This window comes from Anomalospiza imberbis, chromosome 15, assembly GCF_031753505.1.
Source record: "Anomalospiza imberbis isolate Cuckoo-Finch-1a 21T00152 chromosome 15, ASM3175350v1, whole genome shotgun sequence".
NCBI lineage: Eukaryota > Metazoa > Chordata > Aves > Passeriformes > Viduidae > Anomalospiza > Anomalospiza imberbis.
In genome coordinates this window covers 8228840-8256640 of record NC_089695.1, presented here as the reverse complement: position 1 = coordinate 8256640, position 27801 = coordinate 8228840, and the positions used below count along the sequence as shown (strand labels likewise).

Genomic DNA, 27801 nt, shown 5'->3' with positions numbered 1-27801 from the left:
CTTAAGTTCTAGCTGGGAACAAACAGCTGGAACACACAGAGGTTTAGAAATCAAATTCTGCCGCTGTACAAATATTTTTGGTAATGAAAATAAACAAATACATGGGAGTAACATGCTGCTTCCTGCTACTATGCTTCTAGGAGGAGACAAGCTGCCAGAGAGCCTGAGCAAGACCCAAGTGGGCGACATGTAGGTGATGGCTCACATGAAGCTGTTCATTTCCAGAGGCCACACAACTGCCCAGCCTTGCAGGCTAGCAGGTATTGCTGAGGCAGAAAATGCTGCCCAGCAGCAGTCCCTCGGTAGAAGGAGATTCACAGCACCTCTCTTACACATAACCCCTCACTCCAGCTCTTCCACCAGGTTCATGTGGGGACCCACAGCCCCATGGCATGCTCCACGCTGGCACCTTCCATGCCAGTTGGGGCAGGAGCTCTCACTCCTGTTCCTCGCTGCTGAGCTGCCTGTGCTGTAATGTCTGTTCAGGAAAATTAACCACCCCTTTGGGAGAGCTACCAGGCACATTGGGCACAGATGATTTACCTTCCAGCTCCTCTGCCAGAGGACTCTCAAAGCAAAGCTGCTGCTGCTGGGGAATCAGGTTCTGCTCCAAAAGCCTGGACAGACCCCATAGGATTTGAACTTGTGGTTCTTTGGCAGTCAAAACAGAAAAGTGCTGCTTCCAGTAAAGAAGCATCTGCAGCCAGCATCAGCAATACTTTCTAAAACCTGAAGCACTGGTGTATTTAGATCTGCCTGCAGCAACAACAAAGATGATTTTGTACAGGGGGAAGACAAGAAGGCTGCCGGGGTGGTGTGCAAAGCCTGTAACTGCTCCTGTACCACAAAATAAATGAAGGGATGGCTGGAACAGAATGTGCACGCTGCAGCACATAAACAGAGATGTTCCTTGCAGCACAGAGACTCAGAAGTCATGTGTATCTCCAGGCTCTCTGCTTACTTTTACCTCCAACTACAAGGCCACTACTTTTTAACAATAAATGTTTAAGAGAGAAGAAAGCAACAGGAGCTCAGCAAAGAGCTGTTAAGAGCTCTGTGCTTTTGTGCAACAAACTCATCAAGCTGCTTCCCACCCCTGGATCCAGAAATTGCCCTGTGGTTACTCTGCTCTAAGCCACACAGAAAATAATCATATCCTCCTCTGCAGACCCCTGGGAATAATGTGGGAGATGAGAGACGCCATGGTACTCATGTGCCTGTGGCTTCCTTCCTGTCTTTGCCTCAGCTAAGTGAATTGGCTTTCGCCTTTGCTTCAGGAAAATTAAGGGAATTACAGAAAAGGAGTAACAATACATTAAAAATATTGTCTAGCAAGTACTATGTCCCAGTCTAGTTGGAAAGTTGAAAAGGAAATCAATTCTGGGCATTAACATCAGCATTTTCTGGATGCTGCAGTGATTACACTGCTGAATTTACTGCTCACATCATCGCTGCCAAACACCCACACAGACACATGACTCCAGCTACTCTTGCCATCCCCATCAGGAGGACACCTCATGACCATCTACTCTGGTAACACAAAATTCTCTGCCCTCTGTCAGGTGCACTCAGCCCAAGAAGCCCCGCAGGAGGTCTGACAGTGCACAGTGCACATGTCAGTGTTCCATGGCAGAGCTCCCAGCTAAAGCCGAGCATCTCCTGCTGCAGACTGCTGGAGCTGCCAGCTCAACACCTTCAGTGCTGCTGTGGGGCTGCAGGCTCTGCCTTGTGAATCCATCATGGAACAGAACACCAGGCCAGCAATAACCCTCTGTGTTATCAGTATAAAGGGCAAGGGGTCCTGTGTTAATTGCTTTTGTTGACTCACCCACACGGAGCACTGAGCCATTGAGACAGTGTTACTTGGGATGCCAACAGAGAAGGCAGAGCCAGAGCAATTCATCCTGTGCACAGGGAAAACTCACAGTGGTGTTACAGGACCAGTTTAAGCAACCAAGAGTCAGTTGTGGCCTTCACTCCTCTGAGAGAGGACAAATTCCATTCTTCCAAACACTCCCATCACAGGCATCCTTTTACAGGATTGGCAGGTGCAAGTGGAAATCCTAGAAGGCTCCTGTGCTGTCTGGCTGTGCTGAATGTGGGACCCACAGTGTTCCCTGCCCCGCAGCTGGTCACTGCAGGACGGGGCTCGGGGACCTCGGGGACATGAACCTCAGCTCGTCCCTCAGCTCATCCTGCACCTCGCATGTGGCACCTGGGCAGGTAGTACCAGGGCAGGAAACCATGTAGCATTTATGCAGAAGAAAATAGAAGATTTTCAAAATAGGAGATGCAGCTGCTTCGGGCAAAGGTTTCTGTCTTCTGCTTGTCCTTTTTCCATTCTTTGGGAACACAGGACCTTATTTAACCCAGATGCTTTAAAGCCTCATTTGTACACTCTGCTACATCTTCCTAATTGTTTTTCCTGTTGTATGATTATTACTTCACTTTTCTTGGCAGCACTGCTATCACAATTTGAGCTTAGATTCAATAAAACTTTACGAAGATTCCTCAATAACTTTCATTCCTGTGCAGCAGCCCAGAGAGACAGAGAAGGGATTGTACTCAGGCAGATGGGCACAAATACAGTGATAAACACAATGACAAACACCTGTGTGACAAACTTCTTTGCAGGTCACTTCAGGAATGAATGTATGAACCAGTGGAAGACAATGGCTTTCTGCTTATGTTTGTTCACCTCACACAAAGTCAAGCATCAGTACAGAGGATCAGGACCTCCCTCCCATCTCAATATTGCCTTCTGGGGGCCAACAACATTCACAGCTGAAGGGACAGCAAGTTCAATTACAAAGTCCTGTTTGAAACAATTAATTCCTTATGAGATCCCAAATTCAAATGGCTGCAGCGCTGCGAAGTGCCAGAATCAAAGTCCCAAAAAGGGGAGCTGAGAGGAGACAGGTGTCAAATGTGAGATGGTTCACTCACCCACAGACTCATAGCACATGTCAAAAAAGGCACACAAAAGGTACCAGAACTAAACTGACATACTGTATTTATTGCACAAATTTCCCCTAAAATTGGGAATGGTTATTATAATACAAGTGCACATCTTGGGAAATATATACAAAAACAGAAGAGAGAACAAGTATGTACATTTTACCCAGCATTTTACAAGTACCACCATCTAAATAATTTAGAGAAAGCAAAAAATTGTCACAAAACATCTCTAAGAACTAATAGGAAAAACATATGCAAGGTGGAAAATCTGTTCTTTTAAACAGTTTTTTGTTCTTAGCAGCCCAGTGTTTGCCAATTGCAACAAAATCAAATCTGCTAATTTGTGTGCCTAGTATAATTAGGTTTCAGCCAGAAAATTAAGACATGTTAATAATGGAGATTGGGAGTAATGGAAAAAAACAAATCAAACATTAGTTTTCTATTCACATACAAGAATAGTGATATATTTTAAAAAGTCAATTCTATATCCTGTAAAAATCCCTTTTCGTATTTAACAAACAGACAGACGTACCACATTGTTCACGTACCCAAAAAGTTAACTCACAGGAAAACTTCCCATCACACAAGGGTTTTGGTTGTGTTCTGCCCACAATACTGCCGAGAGGTGGAGAGGGTGCTGCCATGCCAGGAGGGACTGGCACTGTGGGAGGATGAGGAGGTAGCTGCATCCATGGCTGGCCCGTCAGGGACTGACTGAGCACATCACTAATGCCATTACTGGCTGGTGTTGGGCAGAGGGCAGCAGAGAAGGTGCCACTCAACAGCCACCTCCTTCTCCTCGCACGGCAATACTCACTGCAAGCTGTGCAAGGGCCTTTCTGGACAGTCAAACCCATTTCAAAGTGACCCCAATAATTTGTGCAATAAAGGCTCAAATGAGGACCGGTATTCTCCTGTAACGATCATTATGAGCACAGTCCTGGGGGGTGCCAGGGTGAGGGTGGAGCTGCCCAGCTCTCTGGGCACGTGCTGTGGATGAACTCACCCATGGAACCTCCCAAGGCACAGGCAGGAACCCTCCTCTGCCAGCCCCAGCAGCACAGACACCGCCAGGTCACTGCTGCCAGTCTATGCACAACGTGGTATCCCAGCTACTGCCTACACCACATATCCTAGCAAAGAGTTAAACATCCACGTTCTGAGTGCAATCCTATATTTCATTAGAAATGTGTTTACACAACTGGGCCCCTGTTTTGTGCTCATTCCAAAAGCCAGATGTAATATAATTGTGTGGCAAGCAAAAGGACATTTGAAAAATGGGAGAAACAAATCCTTGGATCACATATTAAACACAAGGTTTTCCCCTGCAGCAGTCAGCATTAGATTTTATATACAAAAGAGTTTCCAATGACACTGCCTGTATTAATGTTGGGGTCACTTCCTGATGAAGACTCAGTCCTACATGGAAGGGAGAGGTGGGTTTGCCACGTAGATCTCCCTGGAAAAGAGTTTTAGGTGACAGATTTTAAGTAGTACTGAAAAACTACTCCAGGTGAATCCTGGCCCCAGAGAAGGAAGGGAGGAGAACTGTCGCTGACAGAAGTGGGGCAGGGATATCTCCTATTGTTTTCAAGTTTGTCAAATGGTTAAAATAGATTTGTACTTAAAGTAACTCTGCAAACAACAATAGCAGGCGTGCTGTACTATTGAAAAGATGATTACAAAATGACGTATTTATAGAAATTTTATAGAGTTTAGCGACCAAGTGAATACGTGTCTCCTACTTGTGTGGATAATCCATGAATTTCAATACACTAAACCTAACAGATGAAAACAGAAACTAAAAATCAGCAACATTAATTGGCTGCTAGGACAAATATGCGAAGCAAAGCCTAGAATGAAGTGTCCAGTTAAACTGAGGTAGTAGAGCCTTCAAAAACATAATCCACCTCCCACTGTCTATTTACATTACTTACACCAGGTTGGGTCCATCAGCTACTCGTACAGCTGTTGTATATACAATGACAAACCAGTGATGGCTGAGTAAAAGAGAAATGCTGAGAATAAAATAAACAACATTTCCTGCTGGTAGTTACACGAGTGAGTAGAAAAGGGATTAGAGTCATCTGCAGCAAGGATGTATTTGTCAAAAAATAATTTGGATATTACTACACTATGGTGTAATCAATGTTCACTTTTTTTGTAGAACGGTTTTAAAAAATGTATCAATTAGTTACCTGAGCAATTAAGGGTAATAGTCTACTTGTTTTGTCCCCAATGCTTTGGTACAATTATTTCTAGTTCATTATTTCAATAGCTGACTGACTGCTGTAAAAAGAATATGATGGTCCAAGATTTTACAGATCATAAAAAAGTTAGAGGTAATTGTCATGTCATTCTGGGGAACCCACAGGGAAATTTCAGCCAACGTTCTCTTTAGATTATTTTTGTTTTTAACATTTTTGATTACGTTGACGAAGAAAAGCATCATCTAGTATAAAGCAACATTTAAACATTACAAACATTTAATACTGGTTACAGCATCCAACCAAGAATCTCCATTGCTAGTTTGTCTGCTGGCCTCTTCCTCCGTTCTCCCTGTTGCCCTCTGTCCCCCACTATTTCCTCTTCCCAGGAGAAAGATGATAAATAAATTCTGTAGCTGACTGTCATTAATAAGCTTCTTACAAAAAAATCCAGGCCTCTGCCCCATTCTTCCTCTGGGAAGTATTCAGAATTGGACTATGACGTGAAAAAGTAGAAGTTGTTTACAAATCATTGCTGCTTGAGAATTACAGATCCTAACGTGATCCTCATCAGCTGCAGCCTGGCTGAAGGCAGCTGCTCTCTTGTTCAGTTTATAAGGGGCGATGGCATCACGTATTTCTCAGAGCAGTTCTTCCTCCATTTATAAGTCTCAGTCAGCCATTGTGGCAGAAACTGCTAAAAAAATGCATCTCTTCAGCTTTGCTAAAATCTCCACTTTTCTGTGGCGGAAATCTTGGGCTTACTCAGTTTTCCTTTCTCCTTTCTTTATCCTTTTTTTTAAATCGCTACGTGGGAGAAGAGAAGTCTCCAACTGTTTGCACACCATGCAGTCATATACGGAGGTGCTGCAAGCTCAACAAGCAGTTTGTTTTACTTGCTGCAAAGAGAAAGGAGCCAGAACAAGTTGTCTTCCACTTTGTTTCCAGAGAGGCAAAAAGTCAAAGTCTGTGGCCTCTGGCATTTTAAAGCAGGATCTGGGCAACATACGGAGAGTGAGTGCTCGCTACAGCTGCCAGCAAGGGGAGGTCACTGGATTCAATCCTGAAAGGAAGCAGAAGAGTCATGTTTAATCCAACCTGAAATGTCACTAGGCTGAACACGTGTCAGAATCCACACCGCCTGCTCGAGCCCCAGCACTTGCACTTGGGCTGTGGGCTACACACTGCAGCTGCCAGATTGCTCCTCCCAGCCCTCCAGATGTGCCTGCTCCCACAGTGTCAGCACTGCCTCAGCTCCCACCTGTCTGCTGGGTTTTTAACAGGGCAAACAAACTGGTGAGGAAGCAGATGGGGGAAGGAAAATTCCTGCCTAACTTCAGAGTAAAGGGAATAATAGCTGGGGGACACAGTTCAGGAGCAGAGGACCAGCTAAAGCTGCCACGTCCAGCACAACACATGCTCTGTGTGCCCTCCTGCTCACACTGCACTCCTCTGCAGGAAAACGTACTCAGAGCCTTCCTATAAACACCCCTTAAATAGCTCCTGTGCCCATGCCCCACACCCACAGAGAGGTATTATGTGCCTTACATGACACAGAGAGTGTTTCCTGCCATGTAGGGAAAGTCACCCTGGAGGAATCAGGTGCCCCATGCTGTTCAGTGACGACTGACCAACTAAGAAGGGAGTTTGATAAGCTCCGGAGTGCTGAGCCCATCTTCCTGCCCGCAGGGAAGACTGAAAGGCTGGGGGATCCTTGTGATTGAGCAATGCCTAAGGAGAAGCCTGAAGCCATGGGTAACTTAGGAGTTCCAGTCCCATTTAGGAATCCATTTCGCCGTGCTTAGGAACAAGCCCAGGCAGAGGATGTGGCACCAGGACACCCAGGGTAGCACTGCTGGGAGAAGTTTGTGACCATACCCCAGCACCACGCCCAGCTCCTTGACATGGACTCTCATCTGGCCCTTGAGATACTCAGACAGCATCTTGCTTTTGAAGTAGAGCTCCTGCAGCCGATCTTCCAGGTGCATCACACACTAAAAAAAGCAAAGGGAGTTGTGTCAGGGAGAAAACAGAACCAAACCAGAAAGCACACATCCCACACCCCTGTTCTGTGGCCGTGTCTGGGTGAGATATTCTCTGGCAAGACTTTCATTTTTGAGCAGAAGCCTTTGATTACATGTTAAATCAAAAATAATGAGGTAGCTGTTTTGATTAGAGTGGCATTTCAATAGGCATCACAAACAGCTACACCAGAAGTTGCACTGGCTATGAATACAAACACCAGGCAGAGCCCTATGTATCTCTAACCGTGAAGTTAAGGGGTGCTTGAAAACCATTGCCCCCGTGATTTCCATTTAGACTTACAAAGTTTGGAGATAAATTATGCTTGTAAAGCTGAAGAGTGGAATGAAGCAGGTTGGAGACGAGACTGGAGACTAACACTTCTTTTCCTAGTTTATTCTCAATCATTCGCCTCTGGCTACTGGCCACTTGCACCGTCCATTTGTCCGTGTCTGCAATAATGCAGACAGCTTCTGCAATGGGCTCGTCCAGAACAGGGTGCTAGGAACAAAAAATGAAGAGCAGATCCCCAAGAATGACAAATGACAGCAGTCTTTTCACAAAACTTTTCACAGAAATATCCATCCTGCGTATTAGGATAGCCATTGCTGGATAGCAGGATAGCATCCCAGACACTGCTTCACCTAAAATACATCTGCCCACATTGCATTCCATCCATGAAACCAGCGGGGGCTTGTGAGCAAGGCACAGTCTTAGAAGGATAGTGGCTATTTTATCTTTTCTTACAGGCTTTAAAGCATGTCACTAGCTGACAGTTACATCTTTTTGGTATTTGATATAAAGAGTTCTGACATATCTAAAGTGTATTTTAAACTTCTAAAACTGAAAGCACCAAAAATCCAACTTGCTGTTTAGCACGGCTGTGTTAACGAGGTCTGGTCTTCCTTCACAAGAGGCCAGCAGAGGGAGATAGGAACCAAGTCTGTGCCTTGCCATTCCCCTCTGCTGGTGTTCCACCTCTCCAAAGCCACGAAAAAGGGTTCAAAAAAGAGAGTACTTGGAAACCCAGTGTCCTTCCCTAATAAATTTTCTGGGCTGAACTGTTAGCAAATATCTGCTTCCAGGGAGTCAGCAAGGGCATGCGGAGAAGGGCTACAGGTCTAATGCACATTGTTGAAGTGAGAAGTAGAGAAAAGGGGACTTTTTGGAAGGTCTCAGGAAAGTGGCTGCTCACCAGTATGTTTTTCCTTATTCTCTGGGGAATAAAGTAGATGGAGCAGATGTCACACTTTCAGTGACAGCCTGCTTTCTACTTCTTTCCTGGTAAAAGGGGGAGGAAATACCACACTTCCTAGTCATGCCCCAGTTCATCTAGGGAAAAAAACTGCTGTGGAGGAGAGATGATCTCCAACATGTCAGAAGAACAAGTTCCCTTCAGACCATTATCTTTACACTGGTTTCTCCTTTTCCAATGAGGACAGTGCTATTGGACACACGGATTACCATCCTAAAGAAGGAGCAATGTCTCCAAAAAACTGAGCATTCGTGATGGAGAACACATTCTGCTGCACAAGCAGCAGCACATTGGTCAGACATTGCAGGGACAAAGGAGGGAGCAATGAGAGCTTCTGCACCACTGCAGAAGGACTCTGTGACCAGGAAGAGAGGCACAGCCTCAGCATATGGGCTTGTTTAACATCATTCCATCCTGTGGGGACACAACCATCAGCTGCCAAGCCTACAGGAGACGATGCAGCTCAGCACTGAGATCCATCTTCCCAGGGCACAAGCCTCCCAGCTGGCTTCAGTGGGAGTCTGATCTTTCATGCTCCAAATTGCAGTGAAATATCCATGTTTTTCAGATACATTAATTGAGAGCAGAGAAAAATTGGTAACCTGGGACTGGAGAAATCTGACAGGAGCTGTGATAGGAAATATTTCCACTTCCAGCAGGTTTGTACTTTCACAAACATTTATCTTTCCCTACTGTGAGAAATACATTTACCAAATATAGCTTAATTACCTGCACAGCATGAGACAAATCTGACACCAAACAGTGCCTCAGCTTTTCATCACTTCCTATTCCTTGCAAAACAAAGTCAGGGACATAAGAGGAACAGTAGCCTCCTAGTAAGGATCTTCCAAAATTGGCAATACTGGGCTGGACAGAGTTGACTTCAACTAATTTTGACCTGCAAGAAAGGCATATCAAAGAGATGTACAACAGTAAACAGCAAATTCAGCTTACATAGGTTGCATTTCTACTTTTTTCATATCTCTTCTAACTTGAAGTCAAGCATTTTTAAAAAAGGTTACAGTCAGCTTTTGCAGTCAGCTTATGGAAGCAGAGAATACAAGCCAAGATCACAATACACCATTAGTATTTTTTTCCAGACAACTGATCTCTCAATATTCCTCAACAACCAGCAAGCTCAAGAGACACTTTTCCAACCCCTGATGCCAAGTTAGGCTACAGCCCTCCAAATACGTGACATGAGAAGAGCTTCCATCTTTTTTAGGCTCTGTTAGTGCTGAACAGTACTTACCCAGGGAAGGGAATCTCATATTCCTCTGCCCAGTCCTCTTGCTCTCCTCCATAATAGTTACTACCCAGTCTAGTTAGATCATGGCCTGTATCCTCACTCTCACTGTCACCCAGGGCACTGTCTGAACTCTCATTTCTTGGAATGTCCCAATCAATTCCTGGGGCCACTTTTTTCTCTACATTTTCCCTGTCCCCATGGGGGACGCGAATAGAGATTTTCTCTCTTTGGTCCTGCTCATTAAAGCAGTTTTTGTAGGTCTCTTGTCGAACAGAGTCCATAAATTTACAAAATTCACTAGGTGGTTTGCAAGCCTTTGTACACAGCTTTGTAGAAAATTCTAAGCTACTGTTGTGAGCAAGAAGGTTTGCAGCTGCTTGCCCTGGAATATCATCAGTAGTCTGGGTTTCAACTGAACTGTCATCGGTGAAATATTCATCAAACAGACTCATGCTCTCAGCACTGTATGGGTTTGAGTTCCAGCTCTGATGCTCGCTAGCAACTTGAGGAAAGGGTTCAGCTGTCCCACAGTCTCTATTTTGGTCCTCAACAGTTTGTTTAGCTTCACAGTTCTGATCAGCAGACACTCCTGCCTCCGCTGCTGGCGGGCTGTGATGCCTGGCAATTTGTTCCACTACTGCCTGACTCCTCAGTTCAATGTCTGAATCAGGTGACATGGAATCTCCGATGAGGAAAGTCACCTTTGTCTGAGCCTCGGCAGCGCTGCATGGAAACGTGTCCATGAAGAGCTTATCAGGTGGCTTCTTCTCCACAGCAATGCCGGGTGTCCTTGTCCCACCTCCCGCCTGGCTGCCTGGCTCCAGCACATCCTCACTCCTCCATGTGCTGGCTGTTGGCTCCAAACAAGGTTCTGTCCCCACACATTTCTCGGGTGAAGCTGACCCTGTGCACACCACAGTCTCTAGTTTGGTGTCCAGGCAGGGCCTTGGCTGTGTCACATCCACGGCATCTTCCTGGCCATCCTCAGGAACGATGGTTCTGTTCTCATCTGAAGAAGATTCCAGATCTACCTTAGGAGTGCTTTGCATGTCTTCTCTCTCTTGCTGTGCAACACCTTCTATGTTCTGTGCGAGGGAAATGGGACATTTGCAATATTTACAGCTGCAGTTGGGAGCTCTCATCTCTTCAGACTCGGTGGGTAGCAAGTTGCCCCTGTTCTTGTGCATTGTGACAAGCACATACTCAGACTCTTCCACTTCTCCTTTCTCCAGCGTGGTAGTGATAACAGTGCCAGGCATGACAATGGCCTCATCTTCCCCATTTTCCAGAAGGTGTGTCTCTTGAAGTTCAGAGCATCTGATGAAGTAAGTGAGGAAATAAAGCAGCCTCTGGACCAGGTCATGTCTTTTGCCAACCACGACTGTTTTCGCTAATCTCACAGGTGATCCGATGGCCCCATAAAGGTCACCTAGGACAGGAAATTAAACACACAATTACTTGGCATCTTTGCAATAATTTATTCCTCTAACAGCCAGCTTTTGGGCCGCTTTTCAAAGACCAGGTCTACAAGAGAGAAATACTAAAGCAGTAGAGTTACAACAGCTATGCTGTATTTTGTTTTCAGTAAGAGAATTCCAAAGATGCTGTTGGTATGATCTGTAAGGTGAGCCACTGGTCAGGGGGACATCTGATCTCACACATCAGGGAGCATTCACACCACCTCACTCTGGCTTTGGAGGCTTATCTCCTATGATCCTTATACAGCCATGGGAGAGAGGAGACATCTGTGCCAAATTACCCTAGAGAGTCTGGAAAGTGGGCTGGACTTTTACCCACAAGAGAAAGATGTAAAAGAAATAAACCTATGCCAGGAATGAGGACAAAAAGTGACCATGGCAGGTGCGTGGCTGAAGCCAACCTCCTTCTCTTCCTTGAGTTCTGCTATGGGTTGGATGGGGTGTTCTGGCTGTACTCGAGTCACCTGGTCAAGTGCCTGTGCCTGTGTGTTCTGGAGGTATTAGGGCACTGCATGACTGCAGGGCTGAGGGGACAAGGAGTCCTCTTGAAAGCCACCCTAACCACAGTGGGTCCCTCAAGCCACATGAGGCCTGAAATCAAGTTTTCTTGCCAACACCCTGGCCGTTCCTACCTGTACAATAATAGGACAACATCACAAAACCTTCCTTCCGTTCCCTGACCAAATTCTATGACTGAGTGTGTGTGCAGAGCAGGACAATCTGACCTCCCCTGCTCTTCTGCACATCAGACGGTATGACCAGCTACACCACTGACTGAGCTCTGAGACCTTCCCTGGGGGTTGCCAAGCTTTGACTTCCTGTTCTTCTTCACTCTGTTGTATTAAAAGCATGTTCACTTCTGATCAAAAGATGAGATTTCTTGGTTTTCTCATTCCAGAACGAGGTTTAGTGATAGTGGCACCCCAAAACATAAAAGCAGATTTTCCATATAGGAGGAGGAGGACCAGAGGAGGCCTGGAATCCTCCACCAGCACCAGAGCAGGGGACCTTAAGGGACCCAGAATAGAGGACTAAAGAGGGCTTTACTTTTTGGCTAACATTTTTTAATGGATAATGCCTTAAAAACTTAGAGCATAAAAAATCACAGTGACCACCTCTAAGATTGAAACACGCTTTTGTCTCATTTTGTATTAAAAATAAATAACCTGGGAGGGGAGTAAGCAGCATCATAAACCCCACCTCATGCACTCCCCTTTATATAAAGCTGCTGGGGGTTTAGAGGTATTTGCCACGTACCGAGCTGAGCCCACAGCGGGTTGTAGGGATGAGTTTTGGCCAGCATGTCCACACTCTGGGAAGAATGCTTCTCCAGGAAGATTCTTATTGGTGGCTGGCCATTGGGCATGACAGTGGGGACCCAGGCCAGGTGGTTAGTCAGCACTGCAGTCAGCAAAGCTGGTAAAAACCTGAAAGCAAAATGTTCAACATGTTTTTTCTTTTTCCAGATATACACTCAAGATGTTAAACTGACAGCAGCTCTAGTCTGTATGGATCAAGATTAAAGAAACAGCCTGACAAAATCAGCAGAGATCATCCCTTCAGTCTTGGTTCATTGTGGAGAGAAAGGGTGGCTGGACCCCCCCTCCCACCCTGGCAAAGCTCTTTTTAGAACACACATTTAAAGTAAAATGAAATATTTCAGCTTTGTGGCATCTCTCTCACTCTGTTTGGCAATAATTATAAGACTTTCTATTTTGCAAGTTTTATGTTGTAAAACATCTCAAAACCAATTTATTTCATTCACTATAAGAAAGCAGTGCCACTGTGTGGCCCCTGTACTCCAAGGAGATCCCAAACCCCTAAGACTCGTGACTATGGATTAGAAGGAAGACTACTGCTACCAAACCTGTAAAATAGCTGGGTGCTGTGTTCTTTCACCTACCTTTTGTGCAATTTCAGCCTATATGGCTGCTCCTTTTCAAAAATAACCCCCCCAAAGTTCTGTAGCTCAGCCAGAGAAGCTGTGTTCTTATGCTGGCAAAACAGTTTTCACTAGCTAAGCAATTAAGGTGAAAAAACTTCCTGAAGAATATGAACTATCTGATTTACTGCAATGACAGAGCATAGTTTCTGCTCTGTGGAGCTTTCCCAGTCAGTTTTCCTGGCAGGAGCTTGGCCCAGGAGGCTCCACACACCAACACATAGTGCTGGTCGCCACAGTGGCTCACATGTGGGTAGGAAAAGAGCCAAATGTCTCAAAGTAGTATTATTTGAATAATTTACAAGCATCAGGAACCCCACAGCTTCCATGCAGACACACTAGTGACAGCCAAAGGAGGAGAGGAGATTTAAAACTAGATTGGGAAGGATCAAGAGCTTAATTTTTCTCTGGTTTCCATCACTCAAAATCTTATTATACTTAAAATAAAGAAAACAAACCCAAATAAATGGCTATTTAAATGTAACCAACATGTGCAGGACTCAGAATGGCAGGGATCAAAGGAGACAATCCCAGCAAAGACCCTCCAGGAAGCAGGAACTGATCTTAAGAAAATACATCTGCACCCCTCACAACTCCCTGCAGGTTCTCCCATTGCCCTGGGGCAGGAGCAGGCAGACCACAGTGACCACTGCCACAGTGACCACTGCCACCTTCCCCTCAGGGGAGAGAAGAGAGGACAAAGGTGGTGGCAGAGCTGGAGGATGGGAGCAGCAGCCCCTTCCCACCCTGCAGGGAGCAGTGCCCCTGACCAAACATCTCATCTGCTAGTGCCATTCCCACCCAACCTAGGTTTGTGCTCTTTTTAGGACTTTAATGGAGATAAGCCCTTTAAAACTTCCCCCACTCATATGCCCTGGGGAAAGAGGATAAAGTATTGACAAAAGAGTAGATTTATCAGATTCTCCCCAGTTTATCAGGAACTCTTTCTTTCTCTGTTGTCAGCATCTGCTCACAGCTGGGGCCTGAGCCAGAGAGGTGAGTGAGCACTACAGAGCACAGCAGTTCTTTAGTGGCAATTTAAAATGATTTAAGGTTTGAGAGCAATTTGTGGTCTGACAGTATTACACACACAGCTCTTCCTGAATGTATAATCCTGCTCATCATATGATAGCTGATTCTGAAAGATGAGTTAATGCATTTTGTAAGGTATCTTCACCCCTTTCCAGACATACACACACACCACACACTTCCTATGGACATGTTTCAGATGTTCAGCCTCCATCAAGATTTAGAGGATTGTGAGGAAGCAGGAATTTATTGAGATAATTTCTTAGATGGCCTTTTGATTCTTTGATTATCAGGATTTTAACAACTGATTTAAAAACTGGTTTGAAATAAAAAGGCACAATCACATATATAATTTAGAAACTAAAATCCACCATACTGATTTTTAGAAGCATTTTCCATCAAGAAAGTGAACTCCTTCATGAAGCGATGGCACAGCTGGTTTTTCTCTGGTGTCCCTGACATCATGGTGAGCCAGACAGGCTCCCCAATCCGTGGCATCGTGTAGAGATTGCAAATAGTTGTTCTAGAAAACAAAACCAAAAAATCCAGGAGGTTAAAGGAAAAAAAGCAAACAAAAAAACCAACCAAAAAACCCAACAACCCTCAAAAAACCCAACCAAACAAAAAACCCTGAACAACAATGAAAAGTAGAAATCCCAGCTTAAAAGAATTCTGTGCAACATTTAGATCATCTATCATTTCTATCAGAAACAAAATTTCTCTTCAGCAACCATTATCCAAACCATGTTGTTCATTAAATAGTACAAATTCAGCCTTTACCTCGGAGAGCTCAACCTCACAGGCTCCTCCTGCATCCACCTGACCTGATCCCAAACACAGCAACATTCCCTGTCACAAGTCAAGAGCTGCTCTGCTCTGAATGAAGGAGGAATGGATCATTTCTTCTTGCTGCTAACTCCCTGCTTGTTCTTCATTTCATTTAAAACAAACTTCTGCTTTATTTATGACTAGGACAAGATTGTATGTATCTGACTTATAAAAATACTTTAACTTCCTCCTTACTTTAAAAACTTGGTGTATCTCCAGGCTAAACCTATGAAGTGTGGGTGTGTAGAGCAGGGAACCAATTCACATCTTTAGCTTTAAACAGAGAGTATGAGAGTCAAAGTCACCCTGTGGCTGTACCTATTACACACTCACCACATCCTTTTGACTCTACAGAGGACAGTAAATGTACGATGAAAAATTTACTCTGCAGTAAAATACCAGATTAAAATACCTCAGATTACTGTTAAACTGCTCTAAAATATAAACAAGTTATAGTTTAGTTTACATAATTACATTATGACACTATGGGAAGCTGTATTTTTAACACAGTAAAAATGTAAGACTGAAAAAACCCAAAAGGACATGGGAAATGACTGATCAATTCAGGTTTCTCCCTGCCTAATGCACTACTTTTCCTAGGCAAAGTATTTTTGTTTTAAAAGGTAAAGATATACATTACCCCGTTATCCCTAGCACCACCCCTGATTTATGAAGATCTTATATCTTCTTTTTTATAGATATAAAAACTTCAGAACTTCTATCTTATATATCTTCTCTGGATATCGTGGTCTCAGAATTTACAGACACTTTCAGAAGCAAAGCTGTGCACACCAGGCAGGCACACACACTGAACAGCAGCTGGCAAATCTTCCCTGGTTGAGTGTTTAAAGTGAAACTCCCAGGAAGTGAGAGCTGCACGTCAGCAGCAGCACAGCACATCCCGCCCTGGGGCTCCCCGGGGAGGAGGGAGTCACCCCAGTTACTGGGCACAGGAGCAGCTGGGTGGTGAGCCCACAGCTGCTCCCCAAAGGGCAGCAAAGGTGACTGAGGTCACTGCTCCAGAAGGAAGAAGGTGAGGGGGCAGTGGCATTCTCTGCCTTACTTTTCCTACCAATTTTTATCAATTACAAAATCCATTCCCTGTGCTCACAACAGTCAAAATCAACCCTGTCTTCTTCAAAGGTTACTTTCAAATCCTCCACTGCCAGAAGCATGATGAGAGCACCACAAAAGAGTCAGTGTGCTGGAGAGGGGGACAGCTGAGTTACCTCTGCACTCCCCAGTCCCCAGAGGCTTTGCTGTCTGCTGGGTCACTTTGGAGCAGCCTCAGCAGCTGCTCCATGTTACCCTCGGCTGCGGGTCCTGTCCTGGGAGGAAAGCCCAGCCTGGTGACAGACCTGGGCACAAGTCCTGCCACCTAGAGTGGGGCACATAGCCAGGGACACCAGCCCTGCCTCTGGGGCACCAGAGGGTCTCCAGCAGCACAGAGTCGTGGGGTACTGGGAGTTCATTCCTCTGCAGGGGGCAAGCTAGGACTAGGAAAGCTTTCTGTTCACAGCCCAGTAACTGGAGCGCATGTTAAAGATAACAAAAAAGAAAAAAAAAAAAAAAAAAAAAAAAAAGAAACCTCAAGTCCAAGGATTTCAAACTCAAGGAGTTTCAAAGCTCAAAACAAATATGAAAACTTACACCCCCCAGACACAGCTGACCTGAGAAGATGAAGATAAACAGCACAACTTAACGTAAAATACAGCTTATTTCTCCATCCTATGCAAACTAACCCAAGGCAAGCCTCTTGTAGCTCAGCTGTTTTGAAAAAACAAACTACTTCTATACTAAAACCAACATATTAAAATACTTGTTTTCGTTGAAAAGATAGCCTGAGTCTTGTGATTCGTTATTTACTATTCTGGTAACCCTGGCTGCATCTGCAGCTGATAGTGTTTCCTCCGAGCCAGATCAGATTGCCCTGGCCCGTGGCCAGCAGGCATGTGACTGCAGTACAGGGAACCCTCCAGCCAGCGAAGGCAGCAATGGCACGGAGACCAAGGGCAAGGATTAACTGCTTCCCAGCTCTTCAAACACCCAGGGAAGGGCTCTCCTGCCAGATAGCAAACGGCAAAAACGAAAACAAAACAAAAAACCGACACCGAGAAACCTTCCTCAAACACTACAGAAAAGTTAACTGGATTTTAAAAATAACAATCATTAAAAACCCACTTGGCCCCTCTCCTCTTGGCCATCTGCAGCAGCACCCCCTCCCCTCCCTCCCCTCACACACTCCAGCATGTGAGGGAAAGCTCAGTTAATGAGAGACTCTGCTCTTTTGAGGGTTCCAGTACATTTAAATTGGTTTATATTTGGAAACGCCGCGGGGAGGCTGAACTCCAGCCTGGAGCCTCCAGGCACCTTGGCCCCAGCAATGCAGCATCGAGCACAGGGGCACAGGAGCCCCTCAGGAAACACCTTCACATCTCACAGCGTTTGAGAGCCAGTGAAGCCCAGCCTGGCCAAGCAAAAAGGAAGCTCTGAGCCAAGCCCAGCCCAATTCCTCTGGGGTCTGCCTGTCCTGTGGGCACAGGTGGCACCAAGGTGAGCAGCCCGGCTCCCACAGACTCCACAGCACAGCTGCTCCCTGCTTCACCCTCACCCACGTACACCCCACAACCACCCTCCATTTCAGTGCCAATTTTCAGTACCAATCCGAGACATCTTTCCCTGGTGCTGCACAAACCAAATGAGCCACACAGCTCCTCATGGATGAAAGCATCCCGCTGCAGCCCCCTTCCTCCCCAAGGAAAACACACTGACCCTCAGCACTGTGCCCACACAGCTGCTCTGCTATTCAGAAGCCACAACATAACAGCAAAGAAAGAAAATAATCAGTGGTTTATAAAGCTTAATTCACATACATTTGTTTCCTATCCCCACTCCTTCCTTCCAAAGATGATTTTTTCCTTAAAAAGGAACAGCAGAACAAAGGCAATCCCCACTGCGGGGAATGCAGGAGCGGGGCTCCCCCACAACTCAGAGCCCGTGCTGGCACCACTGAGCACAACGCACCACTCAGCTCACAGCAGCATAAGCTGCTTAAAAATTACTGGCAGAAAATGGGATCAAATCTGTCTGCCAGAGAGCAGAGAGGTGTTTCCCCAGGCCCTGCGATCAGGGTTTCCTTGCCAGCCTGCGTTTGTGCCACACAGGTATTAGTCACATGCATAATCTGTGTTATCAATGTGCTGCATTGGCCTCAGGGACTGGGGAGCCAAAATGTTTATGCAAGTACAGTAGCTTATTTCGTAAGTCATGTGTCTGCACAGCTGACATCCACAGAGAGTTCTAAGCCTCTAAGTCAAGTGTTAATAGCTAAACCCATCAGTGCTTTAGAAAATTAAAAATTGCTGTAAAGTGACTAATGATGCAAAGGTAGGCCTGGAGCTGGGCACCAAACTGATGGCAAATTTATCAACAGCCTCCATTTGCAGGAGCAGCCTGGGCCTTCGAGAGAAGGCAGCTTTGTTCTCCAGCTTTGATCCAGCTCCCTTTTTGCAGGCAGTGGAATGACCTACAGCCACAGCCCCTTCCTGCAGAGAGGACTCTGGGGTGGCACGCTACCTTCCCTGATCAGCAGGGCAGCACATCCCCCATGCCCACTGATCTGAGGTTATTCTGATCAGCAGATGAGTGCACATCAGCTATTCTTGAGCACCTCTGAAAATCTGGGGGGTTTAAAGAAAAACAAACAAAAAAAATATTCGCCTTACAACGACTAGACTGCAATGAGTTAAACCAGCAACAGGATTACATTTTAGAATCATCAACCCACTGAAGTCAGCACCCTTCTTCCCTCCAGCACAATTTGCTAAGAGGACAGCAATCAACACAAGTCTCAGGTTCACCAAAGGACTCTCCTCCTGACTTCCCCGTGACTTCAGTGGGAAAGCAGACACCTAAAGAGATAATAGTGTCCTAAATGGGTTTGCTGAACCTGTGCCAAAGCATCTTTGCATCCAGCCTTTGGTATTTAAATATACCTCTCTCTTCTTACCAGACACATCCTGCATTGCTTTGAAAAGCAAGGGGGTCTTGCATGTCACAGAAATGAGGGTGACACATGCTCTTGCATCTCACAGGGGCACAAGGACCCTGCCTCAACTGGGGGCACCAGATGTTGCCCACCTCTGAATGCAATCCCTTAAAAAACCCCAGCAAAACCCTAAATTGCCAAAGGGTGCTGCCCCAGGAAATTAGTTTCTATGAAATTAAACTGGATTTAATTAACTTCATTACACTATTAAAGAGCAATATTTATATCACCATGGAAACCTCTGCATAGAACTGGTGGTTACATGCTCCAAGTGCTGGTTATGCAATGGCCATGTCATGGGAACGATCCCAGCTCCTGATGTGCAGTGAGTGCCAATCTGCCTGTGTCTGCTGGGACAGTGCTTTCTTCCTGAGCCTGACCACAGCAGCCTTCCTCACCCCATCCCAGTTCAGCACTGCTGAGTGTCCCTCCAGGAGGAAAAGCCAGCACAGGCTATCTGGCCTCTGTTTTCAGGGTTTTTTTTCCTGCTTTTGACTTGGGATAGGCACCCCTCCCCAGTCCTCTGGAACTTTTTAACTTGGAAGGACAAAGGAGAATGGGCAAAGTCTGCTGCATATATCTTGAGGGGGAATGTTTTGGGGGGAAGGTTTGGAAAACAGCTGGGGAGCTGGTATTAACAGAGGGTGGGAAGGCATAGAAATGGCTCAGGGAGAGACCTGGGAGGAGAGACAGGGCAGAGCTGTGGGAGTGGAGGAATCATTGTGGCTGCTCCGAGTTGCTGAACTTGTCTCAGGCCCCTGGGCTGGATCAGTGGCTCCCAGCAGTCATGAGCTCCCTCTGCTCCCTCTCTTGGCACAGCTTATCCCATCCACCTCTCACCACAGGCCCACGTGCTCCCTCTTTTCTGCCTTCTGTCCCTACAGGACATATCCTCTGCCCTTCCTTGTGACTGCCTGGAGGTGAGCTTCTAAAAAAATTTAAAATACACTGTGCCTTCATCCTGTAGCACCACCTAATCCATGGCATTCAGGTAAGAAGTGGAATTGTGGAAAAATAAGTGAGCCCTCAGAATCAGAATCAGCCCCTTCTCTGTTCAGTAAAATACATCCTGATGTCAGAAATTTCTTTTTATAACATCAGAGAGCTGTCTTCAATAATGTCTCTAAAAAGTAGCTCTACAGTGGTTGTAAAAGGAAGCACCCTGCCACTCCCATCTGAGAGGAGATGAATCACTCGAAACAGACGGATTTCATCTTAACTCCTTTCCCCATGACTTCAACTATGGAAAGAAAATACAGCTAAATGCCAGGGAAGTGCTTATCTGTGTTACTTTGTATAATAACTGTTGAACAGAGAGGCTCTGCAGGTACCAATAGCCAGAGATTACAGCACTGCATTTGACTGTGGGAAAAGACAGTTCTCCCTCTTCCTAGCTGTTTTTCTGAAATGCCTTTAGAGCACAGCTTAGAGAGGGGTCAGCTTTGCACTAGAGGAGGATTTCCCTAACAGGGCTTTTCAATGCTTTTCTCCCTCTCAACAGGCCACAAAAGACCATTTAAGAGGTCACTGGGAGCTTCCTTATCACCTAAAGCACAGAAAACCCTGAACATCTGTGTCCTGTTCACACAGGCCTGATGGACACGCACACTTGGAAAAATCCAAAACCTCAGACATATTAGGATGGCTTGGTATCACCAGTCCTTTGCTGTCCTAACTTTTGCAGAAGACTTTAGACATTTTAAGTTACTTATCCTGCACTAAGAAGATCCTTCTAAAACAGGCTCAAGTGCTTTTGAAGAAAGAGACAGAAAGGACAGGAGACATAGAGCTCACCTGAACTCATTCAGGGCATCCACAATTCTGTTATATGCCAAACTCCGCTGGCTGGCATCAGCTGATCTCCGACTCATTTTCATGGCCTTGAAAACAATCATTAAACAGATAAGTAACAGAGCTACGGAAGCACAGAAAGTGGAAAACCAAGTCATGTGTTTGACTTTATCTTTTGTTCAACTGGTCATGCAAATAATGTTTTTTAAGTGATAAAGTGACAGTCCAAGTGCCAACTTTCCCATCTGAGTGAAGACAGGTGAGGCACATTTGCAGCTTCTGCCTCTTTTGTGCTTTTCACCATTCAAGCCATAAAAGGGGTCCAAGTTTTAACTGCGGTGATGCAATTCCCACACCCAACATCAAGTTGATCCCACTTTTGTAACTAGCAACAGGAGTTAGAAATTAATCTGACAGGGCTGAGAGAACATACAGCAGTACAAGTGCAAGAAGCCAAAGCAACTGTGTTTACCTGTTCTATTGCACTCTTCAGTTTGTTCATGTGACTCTCAAAAAGAGGGAAGTGTGAAAAAAAGAACTCGTTAAATTTGTTGTTTTCATCTTCATCTCTTGAGAGTGAAAAAATAACTCCAATTGCTATCTTTTTCTTCCTAACAATTCCTGGGTTTGGACCAGAGCTGTCATCTGACAAGTTGAAGCTTTCATCCATGGACCTTAGAGCATGAACAAAAGGGAAAGTTAATGTAATCCACTGCTTAAAGTTGTACCTTGGTTTCCTGTGTGATTCAGTTCTTGAACATTTAACTTCAACAAATACCTTTTGCTTGAATGTGCTGTCAAATCATCATCTTTGATAACAACCCCTTCGTGATTTTTTATAAACAACTATTAATTGATTCTGCAATCACAAAACTCTGGAACCAGATTCAAAGTGTTCACAGGATCAGAATATGGTATTCTAGTTCTCTCTCATTCCTGCCAAGAATTTGTGTTTTGAGTACAATTTTAGGGCTTCTTGTCCTCAAAAATACAGCCTACAGATTTACATGTTGCTGAAGGTTTTCCAGTTAGTGAAAAAACAATGAACACCATGAGGAACACAGAGACTAAAAAAGATCAGCCTGACTTACACCTCTGTAAATACCCCACTGAAAGCATCAGCAGGAGCAGCTGTACATATGCAAGGGCAGAATCAGGCTGACAATGGTGTATGGGCAGCAAGCAGCACTTCCATCCCCAGCTCACCATCGAGGGAAGACCCCGTTCTCCAAGCTGGTGGTCTGGCTGCGACGCCAACGCCGCTGGTAGCTGCTGGCACAGCTCTTGTTGAACGAGGAGCCCGGAGATGGAAACGGAGTGATGAGCAGACTGCTAAGAGATGCTGCAAGAACAAGAGGAATAAAAACCTCTCCAGAAAAAAAGAGCATTTAGAATGTAACACCAGCAACTAAATGAAGTCCCTTAAGATATACTGGTGCTGCTTCTCAAGTGCCTTCTCTTTTGCTTATCTATGTTTCTAATATAAAAATAACCAGTTTATAATGACATTAACAAGCCATACAAGCACAACAAGGGTGGGACAGTCCTGCTGATTTACATAATAGGTAATGCACAGGATGCACCTTGCTCAGCAACCTGAGTATCAGGAAATAAATTCCTTGTGGAAAGGAGTAATGTTGATCACATCCTTTAACAGCCTTTACAATCCTAGCCCAAGTGTCCAACATCCTGAATTTGGAGGGAAGAAAGGGGTGTTGTTGAGGCCAATTCACGTTTTAACATTACCATCACAGGAACACAGAATCACAGAATGATTTGGGTTGGAAGGGATCTGAAAGCTCATCTCATTCCATCCCCTGCCATGGGCAGGGACACCTTTCACTAGACCAGGTTTCTCTAAGCCCCATCCAACCTGGTCTCCTGGATTTGGAAAGGAGATGACAGCAAGTATTGTTTAGAAGTGCTGCAAGCTCATTCAATATTTAATCTGCCTTGCTTATTCACAGCAATAATAAAAGACACTGCTGTCAGGTTACTGGGAGGTGCCCTCAACACCTGCACCATCTGGACCTGTACAGAGAGGTGTCATTAATGTCACAGAGCAAACCTGAACAATCCCATTTCAGCACTACTTCATGATGTGCAGAGATCCCGTGACAAATGAATATTTTTGGAGTTTACAGGGTTAACACATGGAACTGCCATTACCAGATCTTGCTATACCGCTGTCTCTGTCCTCATTCTGCTCCCTCCCAGGCATATCCATAGGGTTGCTGTGAACTGTAAAACAAGGAATACCAATTAGCAGGGGAATGTACAGTTCCTTTCTTGTTTGCAGATCTCCACGTAATTAATGAAACAAAAACATGCTCATTAATTCAGATCAACAGCACTGCACAAGGCCATCACCAATAAAGGCTGCTTAGCTGAACAAACCAAAACACTTACCTGAGAAGCCTGTATTAGTTTTTCTCAAATCCATACACCTATTTTAGTGCAAATGAAAACCAGGACTTTGTTTCTTTCCATAGAGAGTTTTCAATAAAATTTTATTGTACCAAGAGGATGTTGGTCACATTTGTAGTACTTAGTGAATAGGCAAAAACCCACCAAAACTCAAAATAAACACAACTTCATTCCCATACTTTCTCAAGTATTATATATGTATTTTTAAAGACATTTTGAATGCTGTCTTTAAGAAATTGATACTTTTAAGTTGTGAACAGTGCATTGGTTGTTCAACTAAGCTGTAAGCTGTCCAGATTCACAGTCTGCATATAGACAAGATCAAAGGTGTGTCAGGCTCAACAGTCTTTAGATGTGATATATTTTACAAATATGTGTGTGAAATAAAGCTACTCAGCCATGGAAATAAGATCCAGCCACTAAAAGCAAGAAATGTCCATTTTGAATGAATCTAATTTCGCTCTAATTTTTTCAGTTTGGCTGAAACCAATCCAGATCGAAATAGCTTGACATCATTGTGAAATATTATCCCCATAAATATTAAATCCATATTTAAATATTTAGGTTTCCAAAACAACATAACACAGACAATCCCAAAGAGGACTATTAAATGCCTGCTGTCCTCTGGGGATTTAAGGAATGTATCTGGAAAAGTAAGGGAGCAAACACCACTGTCCATTTTTTCTTTTTTTTTTTTTTTTTTTTTTTAAATATGAGATCTTATTTGCATGGCTAAACTACAAATCCACACAGTTTGTCACCCCAGCTAGACTAGCCCCACAGCACAGCACACAGCACACAGCAAACCTGCAAAGAAAGAGGCGCTCCGGATGAGGCGGAGCGGACCTTGCTCTGAGAATGCCCGCCTGGGGCTGCAAAGCTGGGAAAGACCTACATGGCAAAACGTAAAATACACATCAGAGAATGAGGTTAGTAAAGCAGAACAGTCCATAGGGAGGGGGCCAGGGCAGGGAGAAGGTTTGAGCCAACATAAATGCAGAGTAACACAGGCAGGAGAACAGCTCTGAGGCTTTACCAGAACACTGCTAAGAGGATGAGTCTCACAGCTGGCCTATACAGTATTTATAGATTAAAATAATAGACCCAGCTTTCCACTGTCTCCTATACAAGGATGGGGTTTCTCAAAAGGGCTTTTTAAAATTTTTTTATTTTAAGGTTGAAAAATGATTAATTTATGCAGGCTCAAAGCCTAACTTGACCACAAACAGGAGATTCATCACAGAGTATAATGTTTGTTTTAACATCCACACTGCTGGGGTGCCTGGGAACACTGCTTCTGAAGAGAAGGAGGAAGGGGGACAAAGAAGGCAGGAATTCTTCTTAGTAGAACCAACAGAAAATTATTGGCTGAAGTAGTTCTGAGAATAGTCAGTACATAAGTTGAATGAAATGATCACACAGAAAATAAATGTTAGCAGTCCCAGTAGTTCATTTTAAAGGTAATACTGGATTACAGATATACCAAGGAAACAGTGTATTTACTGTGCACAGAGCCAGAAAAAACACAAGTATTTTTAAAGAGTTAATTGCCAGTCCCTCTCCTATATTTGAAGTCAATGCTCACTCAAAGTTTTCTGATTATACAAAACATGAAGGCTGCACCTCAAAGCTCCCTTCCATTCTCTCAGGCCTCCAGTCATTAAAGGGAACACATGACCAGGGCTGCTTTGGTTTTTTTTTTAGCCAGCACTTCTGAAAAAAGCACCTTGTAAATAGTTCCCAGCCAAAACACATAGATCCTCCTCCTGTCACAGGTGAGTCAGGAGCAGTCTCTGCTGCTGAGCACAGTTCTTAGAAATGCTGCAGTTACAGATTAACTCCTCTCCCTACTTTACCTAGGGTTCCCTCTGTGCTCAAAAGGGAACTGTAAACAAACACTGTTGAAAACTTGTGCAGCTCAATCACAAAGAAAACTTCAGCATCCTCTTCTTGCTGGCAACCTTGTGCCTCTTGCCACACACCCTTGCTTCGAGGTGCCCATACCTCCTGCTCAGTTCTTGGGGCAGTCACCAGAGTCTCCTGTCAGCTGGACACAGGTGAACGGTGGCACTGGCTACACCTGAATCACTCCATGCCTAAGAGCTGCATTATCTGAACTGGAACTTGCAGTTTAGATCACTCTAATGCTACAGCAAACTTCTGCCAGGCACAAGCCACAGCAAACCCTAACAATAGATGAAGGTGATCTCCTGTCTCTTAGATCAGGCACCACATTCACTGTGAAAATCACAACTGAAGTCTGAAAGGACTGTGGGAAATGAATTTGTAGGTTGTAAGGTTCTTAGAACCTTAATTGGTTTATCTTACAAATGGACTACTGCAAATTATTTTAATGAGGTATACAGCTCATGAGCTTGAGAAGCATTTAAGCCTGTGCTTGGGCACAGTCTTAGCAAAGTCAAAGTGAAGGAAAGCAGTAAACACCCCTAAAATCTAGAACCACATCAGAGTCAGAAACCCATTTAAGAAAACACAGCCATCAAATATATTCCTTACTTTCGACCCTATAAAAGCATATTTTACATAGAGCAATAACCTGGAAAGCAATTGTGAAAATAAGCCCCTTATTCCACCTACAACAGACATTTGCTTGGAAAGTCAATGATCAAATGAAGGGAAAGGGAGGATGTGCTGTAGAGCCATGGATCAGGCTGCTTACACTGGACAACCAAGCACTGAAGTCCAGTCCTATCAGCTCAACTGCTTCCAAGAGGAAAAGCCAAGACCTTTGTTATCTAATGTTCACGGAGCCTTCACCCACAGCTCTTCTAGGGAAGCTGAGAACTTAGGATGCCAGATGGTTTCTCAAGACTGCTTAGCTCCCATGGTCAGCCAGAGGAGAGAACACAAAGATATTCTGTCTAATCTGATGCAAAGCTCCAGTGCTGCTGTGCAAGGTTAACTGAGACTCGTACAGGACACGCGGCTACAAGTGCTCAAGTGGGCAGAGTACAGAGCAGAACGAGAATTATTAACAAAAATAAAACCAGGGAACTGAGCCAGGCAGAATCAGTCCCGCCTGATCAGAGATAAGCTGTTCAGGAATTTCTACAGAATGTTATTTTTCAACATTTTCTGTATTTGAACTTAAGTATATATAAATATTTCTATTATGTACTTTATATACACATATGCAGCTGTGTATACTGAATGACTGCTAATTCCCTGAACAGTCCAATTTATTCTCCTCCAAGCTCCATCAGCATTAATTTTCTGTTACATCTTTAGCTTTTTAAAAATTTGATTCTATTTAAAATATTTGCATATTCTAGAATCTATGATCACTCAATTAAAGATATCAGCAAATAAAATCTTTTTGCAATTACCTATATTCCCAAGAAGTCCATTCATAATTGTACTGTGGTCAGGCTTTAATGTATTGCTGTCTTGATTAATGAACTCAAGACTGTCCTGCAACCTATAGCAAACATAAAACATACAACAAAACCAATGATTTGCATTTCAGTAGAATGGAGAGATAGTTCATTATAGCCAAAATGTAACAGACAAGGTAAGAACACAGGCTTCTACTAGAAAAAGCTTTCACAGCCTAAGCCACATCCTCAGGTGGGTCACTTAATAACAGAAAACTAAACATGGAACGCTCTGAAGCCAGATATTTTTGTGACACCTTTTTCTCCCTCTTGGACTGAATCCCCAAGGTTGCAGGTAGGTACTTTTGTACCTTAGAACATCAAGCTTCACCGTATCAGCATGGAAGGAATGGTTCATTCATTCCCTTAGAGCCAGCTGAGGTGAAGACAACCATGAGGGAAAGGTGAGGACACCACTGACACGGTGTAGCAAGGAGTTATTTTTTCAGAGAAAGCATCTGGAGGGTCCAAAGAAAGTCCTGTGTGTTCTTACATTCATCTGCTTCTGTGCAATAGCTACAAAGTGTAGTGCACTCACGTGTTCAGACTGCCGTAGATGCTGCTTCCCGTGCGAGCTGTGAACACCTTGCTGAGCATGAGCTGGGGAGGGGAGCTGGGGCACAGGAGGGAAGATGTCAGTTAGACAGTGCCAAGACAGGCTTTGCCTTCCATTCCACAGCCCTCCAGATTTTATCAACCTTAACGCAACATAACAGCCTTTTATTTCAAAAATGACATCAGACTGACTTTAAAGCAAACACAGAAATCCATTTTACTCTGCTCTTGTGCCATTCAATTCATTGTTTATCAGCACTAAGGAGCGAGTCTTCTGAAAACACCTGCAGCAAAAAGTTAATCTTACCGGATCTGATGAATTTTCAATGTGGAGCCCTTGTAGCTCATGGCCACAGAGCCAAACATCATCTCTCCAAGCATGTTGGCATCTGAGGAGCACCGAGAACCCTGCAAAAAATCAAACCCACCAACATTTGGTTTTAAGCATTTTAGAGGCACACTTCTACTAAGGCAACACACAAGAGAGAAAAGATTCCTTATTTAAAAGATAAATATGCAAAATATCTTGCTGGAACACTGCTGAACATGCAAAATTGAACAGTTTAATCAAGATAATGCTAGCAGAGAAAGTGATCTTCACACTGGCTGTGAGCTCA

The 27801-nt window shown here is 44.4% G+C and overlaps 1 protein-coding gene and 1 long non-coding RNA gene across 5 annotated transcripts in view; one reads left to right on the top strand and one right to left on the bottom strand.

Annotated features, from left to right (window-relative positions):
• On the top strand, window positions 1-5546 carry LOC137482994 (uncharacterized). Its single transcript, XR_011004302.1, has 2 exons — window positions 1-41; window positions 141-5546. It is a non-coding gene; the product is annotated as an uncharacterized lncRNA (long non-coding RNA).
• FNIP1 (folliculin interacting protein 1) overlaps window positions 2997-27801 on the bottom strand; it is a 64630-nt gene continuing 39825 nt past the window's right edge. For 3 of the 4 annotated variants that reach the window (XM_068205718.1, XM_068205719.1, XM_068205721.1), the window contains exons 4-18: window positions 27492-27592; window positions 27168-27242; window positions 26582-26673; window positions 24042-24125; window positions 22977-23048; window positions 22014-22149; window positions 21280-21481; window positions 20811-20896; window positions 14517-14663; window positions 12427-12596; window positions 9695-11120; window positions 9172-9340; window positions 7491-7688; window positions 7044-7159; window positions 2997-6228 (exon numbers count right to left, since the gene is read on the bottom strand). In XM_068205718.1, coding sequence (XP_068061819.1) covers window positions 6150-6228; window positions 7044-7159; window positions 7491-7688; window positions 9172-9340; window positions 9695-11120; window positions 12427-12596; window positions 14517-14663; window positions 20811-20896; window positions 21280-21481; window positions 22014-22149; window positions 22977-23048; window positions 24042-24125; window positions 26582-26673; window positions 27168-27242; window positions 27492-27592 — 3153 coding nt within the window. In that variant the 3' untranslated portion in view covers window positions 2997-6149. The remainder of the gene's footprint in view (window positions 6229-7043; window positions 7160-7490; window positions 7689-9171; window positions 9341-9694; window positions 11121-12426; window positions 12597-14516; window positions 14664-20810; window positions 20897-21279; window positions 21482-22013; window positions 22150-22976; window positions 23049-24041; window positions 24126-26581; window positions 26674-27167; window positions 27243-27491; window positions 27593-27801) is intronic. The other variant, XM_068205722.1, reaches the window with a different exon arrangement.